Source organism: Apteryx rowi, unplaced genomic scaffold, assembly GCF_003343035.1.
Source record: "Apteryx rowi isolate R43461 unplaced genomic scaffold, aptRow1 scaffold_8, whole genome shotgun sequence".
NCBI classification, from domain to species: domain Eukaryota; kingdom Metazoa; phylum Chordata; class Aves; order Apterygiformes; family Apterygidae; genus Apteryx; species Apteryx rowi.
In genome coordinates this window covers 7,069,373-7,091,081 of record NW_020451093.1, presented here as the reverse complement: position 1 = coordinate 7,091,081, position 21,709 = coordinate 7,069,373, and the positions used below count along the sequence as shown (strand labels likewise).

At 38.2% G+C, this 21,709-nt stretch overlaps 1 protein-coding gene across 1 annotated transcript in view; it reads right to left on the bottom strand.

The window, feature by feature from the left end:
• The window catches only part of ACVR2A (activin A receptor type 2A), a 66,303-nt gene that overhangs the window by 4,100 nt on the left and 40,494 nt on the right, over nucleotides 1-21,709 (bottom strand). Inside the window, exons 6-11 of the mRNA XM_026088978.1 lie at nucleotides 8,683-8,826; nucleotides 7,211-7,354; nucleotides 5,431-5,576; nucleotides 4,297-4,411; nucleotides 2,941-3,079; nucleotides 908-1,038 (exon numbers count right to left, since the gene is read on the bottom strand). Of these exons, the coding sequence (XP_025944763.1) occupies nucleotides 908-1,038; nucleotides 2,941-3,079; nucleotides 4,297-4,411; nucleotides 5,431-5,576; nucleotides 7,211-7,354; nucleotides 8,683-8,826 (819 nt within the window). The remainder of the gene's footprint in view (nucleotides 1-907; nucleotides 1,039-2,940; nucleotides 3,080-4,296; nucleotides 4,412-5,430; nucleotides 5,577-7,210; nucleotides 7,355-8,682; nucleotides 8,827-21,709) is intronic.

The window sequence follows — 21,709 nt, the reverse complement described above, 5'->3', positions numbered from 1 at the left end:
AAGTAGGGTCACCTAACAGTTCCTATTATCAAGCTGTCTTTCAAGTTACTTCTGCCAAATATTAACCCTTTGGCCAAGCAGGAAGCTATAGCAGATTTGGTTCAAAACCAAACGTGTCATGTGGGGACTTAGGTCATATTTATTTAGTACCCTTTAAACAATATCTGCAACAGCGAACGAATGTTTTTCACTACACAATGTTGCAGTCTGTCAGTCAAGTCATCATGATATTTTAAAAGATCTCGAGCTAAGAAAAGTCAAGGTTTTCACTGAGTAAATGGAACTTCAGTAAAAATCAAGCAGCACAAAAGGGGCTTTATATTTGGCAGCAGTTAACTTTTCTCCAGAGTAACACTGAGTTAATACAGCAATATGCTAATTACAAGTAGCAGATGGTCACATACACTCATTTTTCTTGCGGATAGTGTCATCTATTGTTTCTAATAACCCGTTTTTGAAAAAGCACTGCTCAGAATAAGGGGTGGCATTAGTGTAAATCTCGAGTTGTAAACCAACTCAGAAAAGCATACTTTTCCTCCATAAATGATGYCAAAAATCTCTTACATGACACTTCCAGTGATTACATTCACTGAGGTTTGTAGCATCCCTGGTGTAAATCAAGACTATTATTTTTTAATATAATTTCAACATATACATTTTAATTTCAGAAATTAAACTCAAGAATCTCTTCTCTCACCAAAAAAAATTCAAATACTTTCAAGTCACTTGAGAGCTAATATTTTAAAATGAAGACCATATAGCTCGCAGCCTATTTAATTTTTTTACTATAATTATTAAATCAAAATTCTTCCTAGAAGAAAGTAACATGAACATGACACATAATTGACAAAATTTGAAATTCAGAACATGACAGAACTTTGAAGAACTTGATCGCTTAACTACTTACAGAATGTTTTTGCCAGCACTCTCTTAAAACAGGTCTCTTCTTTTTATGAACTACAACTTCCTGCATGTCTTCGAGGGAGGGATGCTGGCCAATTTCTTCTTCAAACGGCAACATGTACTCGTCTACAGGGCCTGTAGATAAAAAAGATTAAAACACATATTTCACCAGCACATATATTTGCTTTATAAAAAATGACTGGTAGCTTAGAATCATAGTTCCTAATCAAAATACTACAGAGTAATCTACTTCGTGTTGCCATTAAACGCTCTTCCCATGACAAGTTAGCAGCGAGCACCGTGACTACGAGATATTTTAATTAAGACGCGGTGGGGTTTCCAGCAGCTCCGAGCGCTCGCCCCGCCGGGCGTCGCAGCCAAGCGCAGCTTAGCTCTGCAGGCGACCCCAGACACGGCTGCGGCCCCAGCGCAGCCCCCCGCACCCGAAGGCTTCGAAACGCAAGGATGGGTCGGAGCTCACGAAACCCAGCTTCTCCCCCGCCTCCTCCAGCGAGGGATACCTTTGGTAAGACAAACTGTTATTCTTTCAGGTTTGTTTGGGCTCTCAGGGTGTCTGACTACCAAGCAGGCATCTGATGGCCGCTTGTGAGTGTTTTCCATATCACACGTACTCCGAAGGCCACAAGTCTGCAACAGTAACTGCTGCGTCCCTCTGCAGAGGTGCTGCGTTTTATACTGCAATCCATATAGCTCCGGACGAAAGCACTTATGTTGAAGACTAAGAGTAGTGTCTGGTCCTTAACAGGATGGAAGGGATGAACTTTATACCCCGAGCTACAGATTATACAATTATAGACCATATAATACATCATATATTTCACGCGATCGGATCAAGTTTAACAAAAAGGTCAGTGTGCCGGGAGAGGAGGAGGGGAGGGTGGAAGGAGCGGGTGGTGTGGCAGAGGTGGCAGTGCCCATTCCCACCAGCCAGGGAGTCCAGTGCGGCTTACTAAAACGGTCCAGGTAGCTTCTGAAAGAGAGGCGTCTGCCGAGCCTAAACCGGCAGCCCCGACAGTCACACCTAGGTACGAGCGAGGAAGGCAGCGCTACCGCCGGCTCCTTTACTTCCTGGAATAATCATCACACCCGCCAGAGACCCCTACAACATACTCTTAATAAGGTTTAGATAAGCATGTTTTACTGTACGCTGAGGCAATGAAAAAAATCGTTACGGAACGTGGGGCTGACTCAGATTTTGCGCAAGACTCTGTTGATCTTGTCACTGAACAGCGGAAAAATCTTTAAAAGGGTAAAATCTCCCTAGTGGCTTCTACTTCAGGAGGAGTGTTTGAAGCAGAAAAGCACGGTGTGACCGTGCACTCACGTACTAAGATCTCCAGTACATCTTGACTTTTTTTAATGGGTATTTTTCAGCTGCTCTAGACTCTCAGAGAGCTTTGTGACAAATGTCATCACTATGCCAAGCGAGACCATCACGTTCGCTTAGCTGAATTTAGCTGCTTTTAAGACTGTACTGAAAATGCACTTTCTCCCAAACATTCGGGAGACATGGTCTTCTATCTTGTTCTTGATTAAGCCCAACTTATTCTGGACACCCAAGAAAGATCTCTATTTACAAAATTTAAGATAAATAGTCATATTTGAAATACGATATTTGATATCTTTTCTTGATAGCTTAACAGTTGGATCCAACAATCTGCTTTTTTAGAAAAACAACTGTTATGGCCCCCTAGCTGACAACATATCAGAGAGGATTTCTCAGATGCTACTGTATTTTTAATCTACAAGCTATCAGCAATTCAGACGTTGAAATTCTGACATCTGTGTGAGCTGAAGGTATCCAAATATCAAAAACTTTAACTTGAGATATCAAATACTGAAGAGACCAAATTATAAAGTGACTAGAGGGTTGTGGCGTTTCACTGGTTTCCCCACCAGACTACCAACCTTATTACATTTTATTAAATATGCATATCCCTACCTCCCAATTTCTTGCTTAATATACACTCTGAGAAATCACATCATATATTTCCATAGATTAAACATTTTGCTTACCATCTGAGGCAGTACATCGTGATGCCAGTTCCCAGAGGACCAACCCCATGGCATACATATCTATTCTCAAAAACGCGTCCCTTTGGAAGTTTATAGCACCTTCTAGTACCTCAGGAGCCATGTACCTTCGCGTACCAACCTTGAACGACAGAAAAGCATAAACATTTGTAACAATAAAAATAAACATGACCAAGAAGATTATTCTGATCTAGCTGTTGCAATTACTGTAATACTGTACAATAGGACATTAAAAAAAAAAAATTAAAAATAGCTATGATTATCCTTGCTTAGGAATAAATCTTGGAAGTGTTTTGTATTCTTACAATAGCAGGTGAGAGGAATTAGAATAACAATCTTATAGCTTGGGCCCCATAAGTGTACTTGTGATTCTCATTTATATTTACGAGAATCTGAATATATTTTAAAATGACTTATTTCCATAACAATTCAACACACTTGTCCCCACCATTCCTTATTTTCTTCCAGATTGCAAGAAGGCCACTATTTCTCTCTCTCTCTCTCTTTTTTTTTTTTTTAATGTCAAAGGGATTATGTACCGTTTCACATAAGCAGATTCTCCAGGACAGAGGTGGAAATGCAAAGCAAGGAAAACTAGCCACCACACTGCAAGTTACACTGAGCAAGTTATACTAACTCACTTACACAAATTTGGACATTAAATGAAAACTTTAGGGTTATCCATTTATTTTGGCTATAATCAATGGTGAAATGATGTCATCTGAATAAATCAGAGCTTACGCAATATCTAAACAAGGCCCACTCTGCTATTTAAGCCGTCACCATAAGAGCTACAATTCTTCTGAGCAACATTACTGGGTTTTGCAATACTATTGTATGGATTTTATTTTAGTCCTTCAACCATAAATTGTGAAGTTTTGCCTAAAACCAAATATATTTCATTTTCCAGAAACCATAATACACCAATGAGCTTGTGATTTTAAAACTATGCAGTACTAAAAAATTCTCTTTTGTATGGCAAGTATTTAGCTTGGACTGTTTTCAGGAATCTGTTGCTAGGTCAGAAAGTTAGAAATCGGCTGCCGTTATCATTACTTAATTTCTGAACAGTATCTCAGAACAATTAGTAAAAAATAGCAAGACTGCTCCCTCTTGTCCAAATCCTCTCCTAAGACCGAAATTGAGAAGGGATCCGTAATTATCTGCAGAATTGCTTAATGTTTAGCCTGTGAAGAGAAAGCCAAAATTGCCATCTTAGAGGTCACAAAAATTGAGTTGATGATACAGCATCCAGGCCGTGAAGAACGTCTAACCTATCGATTTTCATTTACATGCAGTTAATAGTTACATCATTTATGTAAATAAATCAGTGTTTACCTGTCCGTGCGTATCCCCTGCAGACTTTCCAGCCTCAAACTTTAAAGCTAGACCAAAATCAGCAATACAAGCTGTAAGATTATTTTTCAGCAGCACATTCTTGCTTTTGATGTCCCTTTCAAGTTAAGGAAAAAAATTAGAAAACTAGAACATGAAATATCCTATGTAAAGTTCTAAGGAAAAAGTAAAATAATAGAGAACATGTATAACTGTAGTAATATGAAAGGCAAGAAGATTATAAATGAGTAGTCTATTTAAACAACAAAAGAATAATAACAAAAATAGAAGTACAGTTTTACACCTTTATTCTTATGCAAATATATATGACTAATTGTAACTAACATTATATACTTAGTTTTAAAATACATACTGATTTATATGCAAATATGATACAGAAATAGTATAAAAACGTAGTTATTGCATGCTTCCTTAATTACAGCTATGTTTTTTTTTTTTTAGATAATAGGGAACAAAACACTTCAAAAAAGGAATTTTGATGATTTAAGGAAATACATGATTGCCTGCAAAAACAAAAGATACTGGACTCCATCCAGAGAGTCCCATCTGTCCTATGCGTACACACTCACGCACCCCCCTATTCTACTATCAGTCAAGCTTCTTTGCTCCAAGTTCCAAATTCGGAGGGATCTGTATTTCTCTTACTCTGTCTGCCTACCTTTTATTTTGCTTACCACTATTATTTCAGCTCTCTGCCTCCATTAATAGCTTCCTATACCTACCTTATTTAAAAAACAGCAATTATACTCAACAATAGGTATAACATCACTTACAGTTAATGCTTCTGTCCGAAGGTATTCAGTGGTATTTAAAGTTAGTACATGAGTGTTTAAGACGTTTCAAATAGCACTAATACCAATTATTTCATACAGTGCATAGGGTACTTAAATAGTTAATTATCTGAAAATGGAATTTATGACACCAACCATAATCACCAAGCCAAGTTCTATAAACAATCAACTAGCTTTTTCTTTAGGCTGAGCAGATCTTTCTTATTAGGCTCTTTATTATTCTGGAAGCAAGATCTCACCAAGACTAACTATTTGAATTCTTCATATCCTTTAGCTCAAAGCTAAATATTAACAATCCTCTGAAAATATCTGACATATACTATACCTATGTGAGATGGCAGGTTTATGTCCGTCTTTTAGCCCCGGTATATCCTCATGAAGGTAAGCCAGACCTCTAGCCATAGTTTGAGCAATATGACATAATTCATTCCAAGAAACCACATTAGCCTTGAGAAAGTCAGTTAATGAACCCTGCGTAGCAAAGAAGAAAAACAACTGTAACATAAATTTCACTCTCACCTACCCATAAAGAAAACCTCTAGATGGCCACCGTCATTAAAGAACACGATACGCCTGTCTGCCTTTCTCTGTTTTCTGATAGACCTTATATTTATATACATGCATACACACCACTAGTTTAAACAGGAGCAGCGAGTAAGCCTAGCAGCATCTCTGGTCCACGAACAGAAGCCAGATGCACCTGCATTTCAGCTAATAACCAAGCGGTGTCATGATCTCCAGTTCAGAGGCACACCTGCAGTGACTTGCGCTTCACCACAGATACCAGAAACAGGAGTCAGCCTTATGAAAATATTTAAATTCTTTATAAAGACAATCCTGCTTTTAGCAGAGTGATTTATAATCTTGCAGGCATAGGAAATTACAGGTTATAGATTCACCTTCAAGAATCTTGCTGAACTGTGTACGCACATTCTCTAAGACCTTAAATTGAGAGTCTAAGTCTTTCTACTCTTATGGCTAATGACAGTAAATTCCAGTTTCACAACATAGTTTCAGAGTGAAATACATACTTTGAATAAAGATGAAGAGAAAATGTGAAGTAAAATGCTAGTTAATATAAAACACTTCTCCTTAAACTCACTTTACACCCCTCGCTCTACACACATTTTTGTGGATTTAAATATTACCGGGTTTGTGAGATGTCACCCTGTCGCATGTTACTGTGTGAAAAGCCAACACAAAAGCGAAAAATGAACAAAGCACTGTCAAAATGTAGAGACTAAACTTAAAAAAATCTTCTTCAATTAGTCATCTTAGACGTCATCTTTCTAACAGTAACAAGATTTTAAAAACTCTTAGACGAAAACAAACAAAAAATTGGCAAAAGCCTTTCAGAAAGGCGAATTAGTTTGACATTAATCTACCTAACTGTGAAGCTGTCACAAATGTCAAATAGTTGGATAGTTTTAGCTTTCTAACTAATGAAAAAGGTGGCACAAATGGGACAAGTATGCCAGAATGACGAGAGTGTAACATTCAAAACTAGAAATACGATCTATGACCTGGCCTTAATGCATTTATATATCCACATCACACTGACTGGTATTTTCACATATCTGCTACAGGCAACATCTTCCTAATGCCTTTGTCCACACCACTGCTAAAGTGGTTTCGTTTTTGCTTTTTTTTTGTTTTTTGCTCTTTGTACTTACTCCACTGTGTCATTTACATACATTAAAAGATCTAAACAAATATTTCCTAATAAAACAGTGAATACGTTCTTAATATGCTTCTTCTTGTGGTTATCACAGTGCAATTGGTACACAGTACTACTTTCTTTAAAGAGACTCAAAACAACTAACTAATATAAGTAAAACAAAAACAAAACATCAGGGTCTCTATGAGATTAAGTTTGTTTAATTTGGGGAGATTTAAATGGGGGTGATCTTCAAAAAGACATATAATCTAAAGAGACTGATATCCAGTGACATGACACAAGCTAGAAGTAAGTGAAAACTATTTTAAGTTTTACTTCTTAATTGTCTAAAGTTCACATCTGCATCAAATTCCTAAGCGGGTTCATGCACTGTAATTACAAAAACAAAAAGCCCCCCAAAGCCCCCCACCTTCAGAACTGAACATACCTTTTCATGAAATGCTGTAATCAGCCAGAGATCTACATCGATGCTGGTGCCTCGTTTCTCTGCACCAATGAACTGCAAAATATTGTCATGCTTCATTCCGGGTAGACTGTAAATCTCATATTCATTCTGCCATGACTGCTTGTCCTTAAAACAAAAAATACAAACCAAGTTAATACTTTAATAATAAGAAGCAAAGGTACTTTCCATGACAGAAATTTCCTCCTACAATTTCCTGCGCATTGCGAAATGGTCTGCCAATGTGACTAAAACCTAATTTTTGGTAAGTCGGGATTTACTGTCAAAAGGATATATATAATATGAGGCTGATTATTTTAAAGCTACAAATGTTTAGAGTAATACAATATTTGTGCTAAAAAACTACTGACTTAACAGATTAAAAAATATGAAAAAGTCTGTCTTTCTTCACATATATTATATATTTATGTTTAGTGGAAAATTGTCTGAAAAACTTAAATACATTGTATTATTTGAAAACAACATCAACTGTCAGAGATATGAACCATGGAAACAGAAAGCTCCTCCACATACTGCAAATCACTATAGTGCTTTAGTTTTTACAAGTAATGTTCAATTTTTATATTTCATTAATCAAAAAACCCCCTAAAGAACTAGAAACAGGTTTTCCTTTAATAAAAATAATGAAAAAGGCTTCAGATTTAGCATATATTAAACTGATGGCTTAAGCCAGCATAAATACAAAACATTTCTCCTGGAAGAAAAAAAAACAAAAACCCAAACCTGCAGATGTATTTATTCAGCAAATCAACACTTGGTTTATCATTAAAAAACACAAGAAAATTTCTGCTCCTCGAGTAGCTGGGGGTGTTTTTAATTAAAGAAAGATCTATCCTAATACCATTGTGTGTGGTCACTTCAGATTCTTTAACTCGACTAGACCCAGCCTAGCACAGCCCTGGCTCAGGCGGGGCTTTTGGAGGAGGCGTGTTGGAGGCCAACGTTATGCCGCTTCACTGAGGCGCTTGCAACAACCACCTCATGGGTTTGCATTTTGGGACATCGATTTAATGGCTGACGTTCATCCTGACTATGATTTAGTTCGAAAAACATTAACAAACTCTATTTAACTGACAAACTGTGTGAGAGCTGCAAACGGTATTTACGTGCTTAGAACTATTCATGCTAGTAAGTATTTTCAGGACTAGAAACATACACTGTCTTTGGTATAAAATTTCACAGAATTCATGTTTCATTAATCTGTTTTCTGTAATACTAACTTATTTTAATTCAGTAAATCACCACCTACACATTTTCTGGCTGAAAACATTTTTTGTGTTTGAGAATTTCTTTGAAACAGCTAGACTTAGGGAATATTCTGAAATTCTGTAAAATAAAAGACTCTTATCATGACTAGAAAAGCTGGTTTAAATAATGATGTTAAAAGTAACACACGATAGCACAAGTAACGCAGGACATTAACAACTGTTGCCTACCTGAATAGGAAAAATCTTGACCGCGACATACTCATTGAGTAGCTGAGCTTTCCATACACAACCGAATCTTCCCCTGGCTTTGATCTCTAGTAACTGCAATGGCTTCAAACCCATCAGAGGTGAAGGTGGCGGTGGTCCAGGGTCCTGAAATCAGGTTAATACCATTAATTAATTTTGCTATTATATGCGTTATTATGATGACAGCACTAGAAACAGAAAGATAACTGGACGAGACTTGGTATCATATAGCCACCCTCTGCAACAAGTTCCCCCAGATAAACCAGAAACAACCCCCCCCCCCCCAACCCTTCTAGACGGTAAGGGAAAACGCGATTGTAAAACATGCTCAGAATCAATGCACGAGTAACAGCATAAGAAAGTTACAGTATAAATCAGCTTCACCAGGTATAAAAGCACAGCAAAAATTAGGGAATAAAGATAATCAAGCCTTATTTGTCACTTTTTTTTTTTTAAAGTGATAGAATTTAAGCAAGCATCTTCCATACATGTAAGTTTTTTTTTTTAAATTTTTTTGACATCTCTGTTACCCTGCCTGCCGAATCCGCTATTTCAATGGCTCGATGGCTCGACGCTGCCCAGCCAGGGAGAGCCTCTCAAGGTGCCTAACGCTCCTCAGCCACCAGAGGGGCGGCAGAGGTGCCGGCATCAGGCATTTGGTTCGGGGCAGCCGGGCAGAGCGGAAGCAAATTCTCTCCCTGCCCCCTCGGTTCCCGTCGAGAGCTGCCCTGGTGCGTACGAGCCTGACGCCTTTGGGCAGCCGCTCCTCTGCTGCTGCTTAATGGGGACACAAGGATGCAAGCCAACCTGCAGGCGGGCCACCAGCACGCCACCCCCAGGCCCTCCGGTATGAAACTGCCGGTTTTGCACTCGGAAAGCACACGCATGGCGCAGACGCTTGGCACAGGAGACCCGACTACCTCTCCTCCAAAGCCCGCTCTCAAACCGCGTTACGCAGGCGTGAGGAGCCCCTGCACCAGCGCTTCAGTCCGCTGCTCCGCTTCTCTTGCGCCCATTTGTGCTAATGTAGATGCAGTCAGTACATGACTAAAATGTGTGTATTTGGCTGTACCATAGGGAGCAGGATTGGAATTAAATTTAAGAGACTTTCCTGTTCTTCACATCTTACGATACTGGCGTTTTAGATGAACAGGAACTTTAATGATGGGCTTAAAAAAAAATAAATAATCCCAACAATTCCTGTTCAAATATAACAATACAAATTGGGAAGTTCAACTGCAAACGAGATAGAACTACAAGGTTATCCCTATAATCACCAAGCTAACTACGGATTTGAAAAATTTTCTTTTTTGGGGAAAAAAGCATCAGACTATCAAATATCTTGTATTATACATTTTATATGCATCTTACATATCCTGCATTATACACATCATCTGAATATAACAAGTAGATTTTCAACTTTATTGCTTCTGTATTGTCTTTTTCTTTTCAGTCTATCACATTAGATTAGCTTGCATTATGTGAGCTCTTTCCCTACCATGATCACAAACAGCGGACCCACTTACACATGCCTCTGCGTAAAACAGTAATATCTTATTCCCTGTTTTCTGCAGAAAAATATGTTGAGTTCTGGCGTGCATCGGTCACCCTAAGCAGAATTGCCAATACTTTCCCCAAGAGAAACAGCTCCACCTCCCCGCTTCCCCCCCCCCCTTCCCTCCACCTCTCCCAGAGTTAGTTTAAAGCCGGGTTTGCTCCCCAATCCAAGTTACTATACAGAAAAGTAGACGCCAAGGCCAGTGGAAGCGGTGGCAGCGTGGGGGCAGACTGGAGAGATGAGAAGAAGGAGAACTGCTGCTTTTTGTGGCAGTGCAGGTCTACAGAGAGCCCCAAATTGCAGCACAGGTCTTGAGATTATATGTAAAAGCAAGTTTTCTGAAGAAGCCCGCAAATGAAAGGTAGGTACAGCTTTTAAGTGATATTCGCACCGCAGAATACAATAAAAAAAGAGAAACTTAAGTTTACTGTCCAAATCTGAAATGTACATTTTGCTTTTCTACTTTTTTTCCAGCTAGAAACTGTAAAGCTGTTTTTAAGAGAAAGACTGAAAAACAGCAGTGCAGTCATTTCTACACAACAAGTGAGAGTACTCAAGGATGTGAGCGCTCCAGTTAGGACCATAAAAATTCTGTGCGTGTTAAAGACATATTTTCTAAAGAACTGTAGTTGTAAATGTACTTCACTGTTGTAAGAACGGGGACAAGTGCTTCTGTATCCAACACAAATTTTGAGTAGTTTAAGCACAGGAATACATAACCATTCTCTTTTTTCTTATTAAATAATAAATAGATCCTTCAGAAAGAACTAGCTTCTCAAACTGATTTATATCAATTTAAAGAAACTGTAACCGAATTCCACTGAAATTAATGCCTGTAAAAGAAAGTGTAATATTTAAAATTCTTTGCCTAGTTCCCTGTTAAAAAACACTCAAATTAGAGACATTAAAATATTACCCTCAAAAAAAGATGAAATCCTTTTTGCAAATATGACAGTGATAGATGCTTAAATCTACATGAAGCTAAGCTACACGAAAATTGCAGGGCTTAAATCTGATAAACAACAATTTAGAAAATGAAGTTCAAGAATTAAAAATCTTTTCTGACACAAAATTTAATTCTCATTCTCACAATCACTGATACATAAAAGCGTAAGTTTTCACTCCTGTGCTGCCTTTTACTCAATTTCAGAGTCCTTTATGAGCATTTTGAACACAGAGAAATCACTGTCCTTGATTTGCAAGAGTTACAGTGGCAAAAAAGACAAGCAAAACTGGAAACAAGATGCTTTAAGTTACTTACAAAAGCCTACTTCAACTTGTAAAAAAAACCCAAAACCATTTTTTTCAAGAATCTTGAGCACTATCATCTGGGGACTTAGCATCAGACAATTTTTTTTTTTTTTTTAAGTTTTGAAGGTAGGGACTTGCTTAAATTAACAAAAGTTTGTGGGAAGTAAACCCAAATCTGAGACTCTGTTAGGGATTAGAACAACCCCCTTTCGTTTCTAAAGGGTGAAACAAAAAACCCCAACTCACGGTATTTTTTGTCATGCTATGTGAATTTTTTCTTTACCATCAAGCAAATGACCACTTAACACTTCCCAAAGAGCTGATGGAAACGGCATCTATCACATGAGAGGGGGCAGTCACTCCTCCGCAAAAACTGGCCACAGGGCGATTCCTACTTTCACATTAAGCCAAATGTGATTTTTTTTATGAAATGGAGAAGATATAATAGTCTTCTGTTAACATAGCTAAAAAGAATAGGACTCAGCTTCTTTGTTTTTTTTTTTTTTCTAAACAGTTTCATCAAAATGAGCAGGCATTTACTCTAAGACAAAAAATCCTATTTTTATGTAGAAACATTCCTTGACAACATTTCCAACTTACTCTACTTCTAACCAAAAATATTAGTGTGCCACTGGCATAATTATTTTCAGCAGGCTTTTAAAAATCATCTCCGTGGTGCCAGGGATGACGGCAGAACATGAATAAAGGTATAATGTGGATATATTAATCTAACAGCTTGCCCCAGCCGCCAAGATGTAAGGATGGAAGGACGCCGTTCCCCATGGTCCGGGTCTTCCCTCTCCCTTGGACTGACTCCACTGCTTGTCTGACCACACAGCAAATCCAGGCAACGTGCTATCTTATCAGAAAGCTTTTATTTTTTAATATTATTATTATTTTTAATAGGGTTAGTCTTCTGAGAGTTTAGCACATTGCGCCGGTTTACAACAGGGCCAGAGCCGCAGAGGCAGCAGCGCAAGGCAGAGGGAAGCAGGACCGTCGCTTTGGAGAGCGGCAAGGCGCCGGCCCGCGCACGCCGGTGCCGAGAGATCCCGTCGGCCCCGACGGCAGCGCGGGCCGCCAAGGAAGCAGCAGCACGCCTGCTACACAGCCGTCTGCCGCCAGAGAAAAACCAGAAGCAGCGGAGTCCGCAAAAAGTACCCAGACTGACCGGGTCCTAGCACGCGCCGTACTCGGGCGGTTAAGCTCTGCTCTTCCCATAGCTCAAAGCCATTCGCTCATTAAGCCAGTGCAAATTCAGATCGTACGATGATCTCAAATCGCGGACGCCTAGTTATGTTGTGCACCATACGATTTTTCCATTTCAAACAGGGCTTTTTGGTTCTGATTTTTATACCTGGGAGTTTCACTTCAGCTGTCAGGTAGCACGTACTAATCATACCGCATAACGAACAGCTTAAAAAAAGCATTTATTAAAATTCAAGAATGGCAACTTTCAGAAATTGGTTGCCCTAAGTGACTTCAAGAATGGTTCTCGAGATCCGACAGAAGATTAACAAACATGCAACTACAAACCCTTTAAAAATATGACAAACGGAGCAGCTTGTTAAAAAGCGTGCCCCAATATAGTCCGGCAGCCCCAAAGTTTATCTCCAGGCATTTCTTTCATATGGCAGCGAAACCAAATGCCTCATCACGTATATCCAAAGGGGAAAAAAAATGTTCAGTTATCCAAACTGGCTGTATATTAACACACCTCCCTTCTCCGACTCCAAAACCTAGCGGAAGTCCTAAAACCTCCAGTGCCCATGCAGGTTTTTCTTTGTTAAATGGTGCATTATTTCTCCTTGGTTATATTTATTCTGCAGCTGATTTTGTGAATATGTTTAACAAGTTTTCACTTAAAGAGTCTGAGCACTATCTCAGTTATTTTTCTCCCTTTCTGGTTTGGGGTTGGTTTGTTTTCAACCAGATGATCTGTGAAGTTTAGATGCAAATACAGTAGAAGGAGTCATAATTTTACAATTCTGTAATCTATTCTAAAATTGACTCTATGACTTATATCAAGCTTTTAACCTTTTTTCCACCTGCCTCCCCCGAATCTAATTTTTTTAAATGGTGATAAGTTTTCTCCTCTTCTTTCTTCACCCAAGAAAATCCTGCAGATTTTACATTATATTACAAACACATTCCCCAAGTAACATATACATCGTGGTTAGCTGCAGACGGGATATTTCTTCCCTAGCTGAAATTATTTCATTTGAAGCAAAATAATGACTATGAATAGAAAGGACTTTCTAATAACTCTTTACTGATGCAAGATACTCAGGAAAAAAATAGCAACATTCTGTTTTCTTCTAAAGTATATTTAGGAGGCATTTCAGCTACTAAGTAGAGACATATACAGATAATAAAAACTGAGTATTCATTACAACTCAAATCTTGACTTTTTCTATATTCATTAACCCTCCCCACCCACAGTGACCAACATTTCTCAATGAAGAGTTTTAAGTTACTTGTAGTTGCACACGAACTATCAGTAGTTTAATATAAATAAAAATCACTTCTGGACAGCGAGGGAGTCAAAGCAGAGACTTAAAAATGAAAGAATATTTCTCCTCTGGTAATCTACCTTTCTGAGCTCCTGAACCATGAGAAAAAAAGCAATCGTGTCACCAAAAGTCACAACGTTAAGTCCACACACTTCAGAAAGTTACAGGCAGTTCATGGACGGGAGATGACAACAGACACCTCAAGACAGGGCAGAACTGGGCAGAACATGCAGTTTTCTCCCGGGCGACCCCCTACGACGAGGTCCGCAGCCCCTGCTAGAGGTCTGCTCCCACGGCCGGGACCCAGACCCCCGGCAAACGCTGCTCCCGCAGAGCCCCGCTCCGCTCCGGCGCCGCCGCGGAAGCGGCACAAGCCCGTTGAGCCGCTTGTAATCGAAGAACCACAGCCGACTCTGCCTGCAGTATTTCATTCCCGATCCCTACCGACATTTAACTCAATAGCCTGAGAAATTACAGTGAATTTTGCAAAAGCTATGGACAGCAAGCCAAATCTGTATTTTTAACCCAAGCATGCTTGCAAATTTCTGGTCCAAAAATATTGAGAAAACGTAATTCGTACCACAACAACTTCTTACATGTCCACAGAAAGTTCCATAACCATGAACAAACATCAGTGCATCTTACCTCAATCATTATATGAAAGGCGTGCTTGCAGAGAGGGGAAAAAACACAAGCAAAAGAAATTACTATTTATATCGAGAATGGGATGAAAAAACAGCTTATAAGAAAAGAGACAAAGCAAATTGTTTGTGAATTCATAACAAAAATATTCATGGGGATAGCAATACTTTCTCGTACTAATAATAGACAATTTAAAATAAAAAAAAATCCATCATTAATATGTTAGCAAAGGAAAATAGGCAAAAATAAAGAATATAATACAGATCATTAGTTGAATGCATCTTATAATTCAAAACCAGAATTGTCCATTATAGGCGTCTAGATAGTCATGTTACTATAATACAGTATATAAACACATACAAAAAATTAAACATATATACAAACAGCAGCTATGCAAACTTATTTCTTGTTATATTCACAACTGCGCAGTAGAGGGCAGTGTTGTATTTTTTTAAATTTAACAAACTACACTGTAATTAGTGACTAGCTGTAGAAAATGAAAACTGTTTAATGCCCAAGTTATAACCAAACCTTACAAACAAATAGGTTGTTGTACATTAGATCTATATTGCTATATTCAATCAATAAATCTAGTATGTTGGAGATGTAACTAGAAGAAGTGAACTTCAAAATACTGTATCCAGCACATATAAAAGCACATTACAATATTTAAGACTATTTCAAATGGGTCACATGATTTTATGGACTGCTGAATGAAATACACTATAAAAATGCAAGTCCCAGAGCACTGTTACTGAAACTTAAAACATGTTTTAATGAGACAATCTTATTTGCTCTACTTTCATATCCCCTCTTTATCAACCTCCCCGCCACCTAAGGCAAGAAGAAGCCCTGCGACACCTTCATTCCTCCCCGTGCTGTTGCCTCAGTCGTCTTCCTTGTCCTTTCTAATTTTGTCAGATAGTTGGTGCGACAGCAGAAAACGCCAATGCTGGAGGTATTCAGCTGCCACGCAACAGCAACGATCCTTTTCTTCCACCCTGTGTCTTTACATTCTCAGGACTATACACAACAGAGCCAGTAATACGCTTTTCTCTGCGCCTGAAAACTGTCTAGCACATACTTAGCATTATCTAAATAATTAATAATAGAAGAGATGAAGTATTTCTTGAAGGCTGGATTAGCTGGAGTCAGCTTTATGAAAACTGCGGCAGGGCTTGCTGTCACCACAAGCACTGGTGTCATCACCGGAGCCCACCAGCATTTGCGTCCTCCTCCTCTCCCCGTCAGCCAGCAGACGGCTGGAGACGAGGTCAACCCGCACCCTGAGAGTCCGAAACAGAACGGAGCAGCACTTGTACGGCCTGCCAATAGTTTGGGACACTTTATTAAAAGGAATAAAAGAAAAAAAAAAAAAAGAGGGGGGAAAAAGGAAAAGCAGCTGATCCTCTTCACCATCAAACCCTTCTGCGACCCGGTGATTCAATATAACGACAGCCGTTCCCTGTATACTTTACAAAACACAAGTAAGACTTAGCAGCACAAACTTCACAGCCCACGGGGAGCGCAGTCACTGAAGGCAGTTCCTCTCCACCCCCATATTCCCTTGCCTGAAACAACAGCGAAGCAGAACGCGAATAATAATTTGTGAATCGGACAGGGAATGGCTACTGAACAGAATAATAAATAAATCTTTGTTTACCCACTTTTCTACTAACTCAAGAAGTCGAGGACAAGAAACATTAACTGCTACAAAAATTTAAAAAACCACTGCTTGTATGAAATAGTTACTCAACAAACCTTTTTCCTGTGGCTGTAAAAATTTATGAGAGAGTCATTTTCAGGCCTATTTGCTCCTGAGCAGTGTGTATATGCCTCAGAAATAGGGAAATCCAATCCTTTTGCTCTTGCCATAATGAAAAACCATAATCGTGAGACTCTGAAAAATAAAAAAGCCCTATCCTCGCTACTCCTTTATGGGGATCAAACCCCCAAACCTCTAATTTAGAAACACATGGCAATTTTCAGAGAGAGATTTATGTATATCACAGACCTTCTGATTTTGAAATCCTTGTCCTTCCCTTCAGACTTAGACCACCATCTCATACTTTTCATTAGAAATGCAAGTAGCATCAGTTTAAGCATTATCTGGCTAACACAGAAATGCAAATATATGCTTTCTTGGTTTATTTTAGGAATTAATACAGCTCTTATAAATAAAAGAGTAATTAAAAAACCCCCACAAAGTAGTCACCATATACACAAACATGTATAAACACACAGACTTGCTATTCATACTAGCTGAAAACAACTCTAAGGGTTTGACATACAGGATCAGGGAGATGGCTGTGATCTTTGCAACCAACTAGCCACAAGCAGTATGGTCTGCTCCAAAATTTGGGCTATCCACAACCACATTCTGAACTTGAAGCATGTCACAAAACCTATATGAATATGATGTTCACACTAAATGCAAATATATATTTTAATGTTTTGCAGTGATTCCTTGATTTGTTCCTAACTAGGGTCCTAAATATGCCATCAAACATATTCATCAACAGTCTCTCAATCTTTTCAGAGAATGTAAGGTAAAAAGAATTATTTTGCATACTTTGTGAAGAATGCAATTCTTACACATTTAGCGATACAAAAGATGATCTGAAAGAAGGCAGACTAAAACATTCATGAGAGCACATGTAAGGATAGGCAGTGAACTGGACAACTGTGAAAAGACTCCGGAAGGCAGCACCTGATTGTAAACTTCCCATAAATCCGTATTTCCACTTTCACAGGACTGTCCCGCAGCACTAGCAAAGATGACAATCTAAAGGAAGTCTTGACAGTGTCAGTTCTTTTGACATACCACTGTTTTAAATGAATAACAGAGAGATATTCTTCCAGGTACGTTAAACACAGACTATAGAAAGCCTTCCATGTTTTGTCAGTTTTTAATGCGTATATGCCCAGTCAATGTTTATGAGAATAAGACACAAACTACCGTCTGCAGCCAGGCCTATCACTTGGAAAGGCATCTTCTCCCATCAGCCTCTCAGAGCTGCTCAGTACAGGTGTATTCCTAAAACTAAAACAGCTTCTTAAGAAGTCAGGAAAAAGTTACAGTATTAAAAGCATACAGTTTATAAGATAATGCCCTGCTTGAATCAAAGCAAAAGTACAAAGTAACTCTAAGTTCACTACAGAAATATATTTGAAATATTTCACTCTGAATTTTTCTTGTACTGTACTTTAAGTATAAAGCTCACTGTAGGCTGCCATTTAGGACAAGACATGGTATGTCTGGATTGGTATTTTGTTACCTGTTGAACACAGGTAACAAATACAGCTGCAATTGGGGTTTATTTAAATGGGAGATAGCTCATTTTGAAAGCAAATTAAGAACTCAGGACTTTTTTTTTTTTTTAATTTAAAAATAAAAATCATCAAGATCTAGAACCAGACACTTGGGCATCTGGTTTTACACCAAACATAGTATTAAATATGCATGCATCACTAAGTACTTGGGCTTCAATTATTTGTCATATAAATTCTTTCTTCTGTTAAAGATCCTTAGTAACTACTTATGTAATAGCCCATGAATGCTAAAAACCATGCAGTTAGCAGCCATTTACCAACTACACATTTAAGGACTCCTTATCTATAATACCTTTTCTATTGCATTCTTACAGTCCCCCATCTACGCATTTTCTTTTCTTTTAAGCACTCATATCACAATTGGGTCCCTCAATACCACAATTGAAAGAACACATCAGATCCTTGCCCGCTATGATTCCACTTAGTGATTGGAATCAGATTACAGAAGAAATCCTTACTAGTCCTGAAGCGATGAAATGTAATATTACAGAACAAAGTCATGCACACTTCTGGCAGTCCAAATCTCAAGATCATTTAGTTTTTCCTTTTTAAATTAACATTGCCTAACATCAACATTCCCACGTTTGGAATACAACACTTGAAGAATATGAAGAGGAGAAGTGTTTTTACAAGGAGGTAATGGCTCTATAAGAGTATCTCCAAATAAAAAAAAGCACATTGAAGGCAAAAAAATGGAAAAAACCCCTAAACACTTGATTTAATTTCTTCATTCTTCTCTGTAATCAATTGTGATCTTCTTCCTTAGATGGCAGCAGGATAAAGGCTGTCTCAAAATTGTAATTGTACCAGGTAGATTATTTGATGAATTGAAAGTTAATTTAGAGAATAAAAGTAATAAATGAAGATAATCTATCTTTACCAATGCAAGCCATAAAAATTTACCCAATGGTAACTACTTTCATGTTCTTTTGAAAACAAACCATTCAAGTTCCACACACAACTCACCAAATTCTTTGGCACAGGTTTGGTGGCTTAGACCAGACGTCAGAGGCCAAAGACAGCAGCGAAGAGTAGTGCTGGTTTTGTTATCTGTTCTAAGTCAGTAGCTCAGACTATGTCGTGCACCTGTCACTGCTAGAGATCTTTCTCCTTCATTGCTATTCACCCCATGTTATTTTAATATAGCAGAAACTGCTTTGAATTCTAATTTCTTAAAGCTGAAACTGAAATATCAAAACCAAGACCTAAGTACAAGGTCCTTGTAGCTAGGTGTCTTCAGGAAGAGATACACTGAAGAAAGATATTCATGGTATGGCTGTGACGAGAGCCATCTACCAACCATAATCATACAGAATATTTTTTGATGCTCACAAAAGCGGTCTTGCCTCAGGGTGTTTAAGACCAGAGAGACAACCAGATCAGCATCTCTTCCAAATACATGCTTCAGTTAAGATTAATTCTTGGTTCATCTAGTACATGACTTTCAAGACAAGGGATGCACTTCATATATGGCTGCACCTCACTGGGGCTGTATGTGGTAAATGTATTCTTAATAAAAAATGAAAATTAACCTCATACAAGATTATTGTGCTCAGTACAGGGAATACTGGGTAAAGAGTTAAAGGAAGTGATTTATAGGAGGTTAAAAAGCATAATATGTAGTCCTATTTTTCAACAGTGCAATCCTCTCCGAGGAAATTAAAGCGAAATGATAATTCCTAGCAACCAAGTTCGCCTTTATGAACACTCTAAAGAGAGCAGTAGGACCTGTCCATTGCTATTTCTTACACTTCTGGTAATACCTAACAGGCCTAGATCAGGACTTTCTTGTGCTTTGAGATATTAAGAACATGAAGCATCTTTGATGCAAGTCATTTCAAATGTTTCAAAAGAAAGCATAAAAGTAGGTTATGAAAAAAGCGTTATGTAAATCTGTAAAGCTTTTTTCAACCCTCTCGACACATGACTCTTATTTTAAAACTAACACAAAACAAAACAAACAACTCGGTGATCCAATAAAATACTCATAACGTGGGCATTCAACAGAAGTACGGGTGGTTAACTTCTGTTTGCACAGTATGGATGCAAAATGTGGAGAGCCACACCTATGAGAATTGATGGAAAACGAACATGTTATTTGTGTCAATTATTATGCTATAAAATAGGTTATGGTCCTATCTATCAGACGAGAGTATGCTAATGCTGCAGTTGTAATTAGCATTAACTGACATCCCTGGCCCAAGCTCAAGAAATCTGAAAAATAAATGAGCATAGCATGTCAGCTCCTGGCCATCCGTAGTCATACTTCTACCAGGAATATTAGTCGGATGCTGTGGGGAAATCTAAACTACATCTAATTTTGAGAGTGAAAGCCTTTGTCCACAAAGACTGTAGTCCTATTTTCAACGTACTTAGTGCTGATGACTGCAAATTAACAGAGCAAGAGTAACTCTTTCTAAATAAAAATACACAGACCAAAATATTTAAAACTCTAACCCATTTTCTGGTAAATTTGATCAGACATATGAATATACGTTTGTTGCATGATAAGATCAAATATAAGAAAGTGATCCAGTCCTTTCAAAATGTTATATATAGATATATTTTGCAAACTTACATTTGCTAATAACTCATTTAAGAATTTAAAAAGTGACAGATTTTGTAAAAATTTGATGGTCTGCTTTAACTAGACAGCAGACAATACAGTGGAGCATAAAATTAATAGCATAAACTAGAGACAAGGACATTTGTAACCCCAAACTGCTGGGAGTGGCAGCAGCGATAACAACTCCCTCCATCGCCATCGGCACCTCCGAGCTGAGCGCGCCACAGCTCCCAGCGCCGCAGCGCCTTGCCGCCCCTACCAGCCTAGAACCCAGGGCACAACCAGGAACCTCAGGTGGCATCTTAAAGGAAAAAAAATAAAAATAGAAGAAAAAAAAATTGTTTTGGGGAAACCTGTCCAAAATATTTCAAATGGAGTAACAAATACTAGGCGCTTGTGCTTCAGATACTGGCAAGGAGCTGAACAGCAGTTACCTACTCCCCATGTAGCTCCCCATGACCTCCCTCTAACCAAAATACCTGATTGAAAACAATAAGGAAACATAAAAAAAGCAAACAAAAATTCCAAACTTAAATTAATTATATAAACTAGCCCTAATGCGTAAATTCTTGCATAGTCATCTATATATCCGAAGGGAATACACAGATTAAGATAATCCACACAACTGTAAATCTCTCTGCAGGAACTGCCTGCCTGATAATATGCACGTACTGTGAAACAATTTTACTTTCAAAAGAAAATGAAGCTGTTCCCATTTTCTCAGATGTTTGTCCTTTATATTTCATTATAGGTGTGAACATTTCTTCTTGCATATTACTTCATTTTTTTTAATCTTCCAATTTCTTTCCTTATACCATATTCTGTGACTTTATTTTCTTAATGTTTCTTTTTCTAGTTCTTCCAAAATTTATCATTCTCCTATCTTTCCTCATTTCTATCTTTTACTCATTCCTCATCCATCCTTCAATTTCCAAGAAAAATTAGTACCAGGGCGTACTGCACCCCAACACGCCTTTCATCTTCTCAGAATAAACTAAGGGAAAAGAATAAAAGGTTCCAAGTGTTACTGACTTCATAACTCGTACAGAAATCACTGTTTTCCAGTTAGTATTTGCTACACAACCCACCTGACCAACCCTCATTCTGCATAGGAAGACTTGGGGAAAAAAAAAATCATTTGCCTAA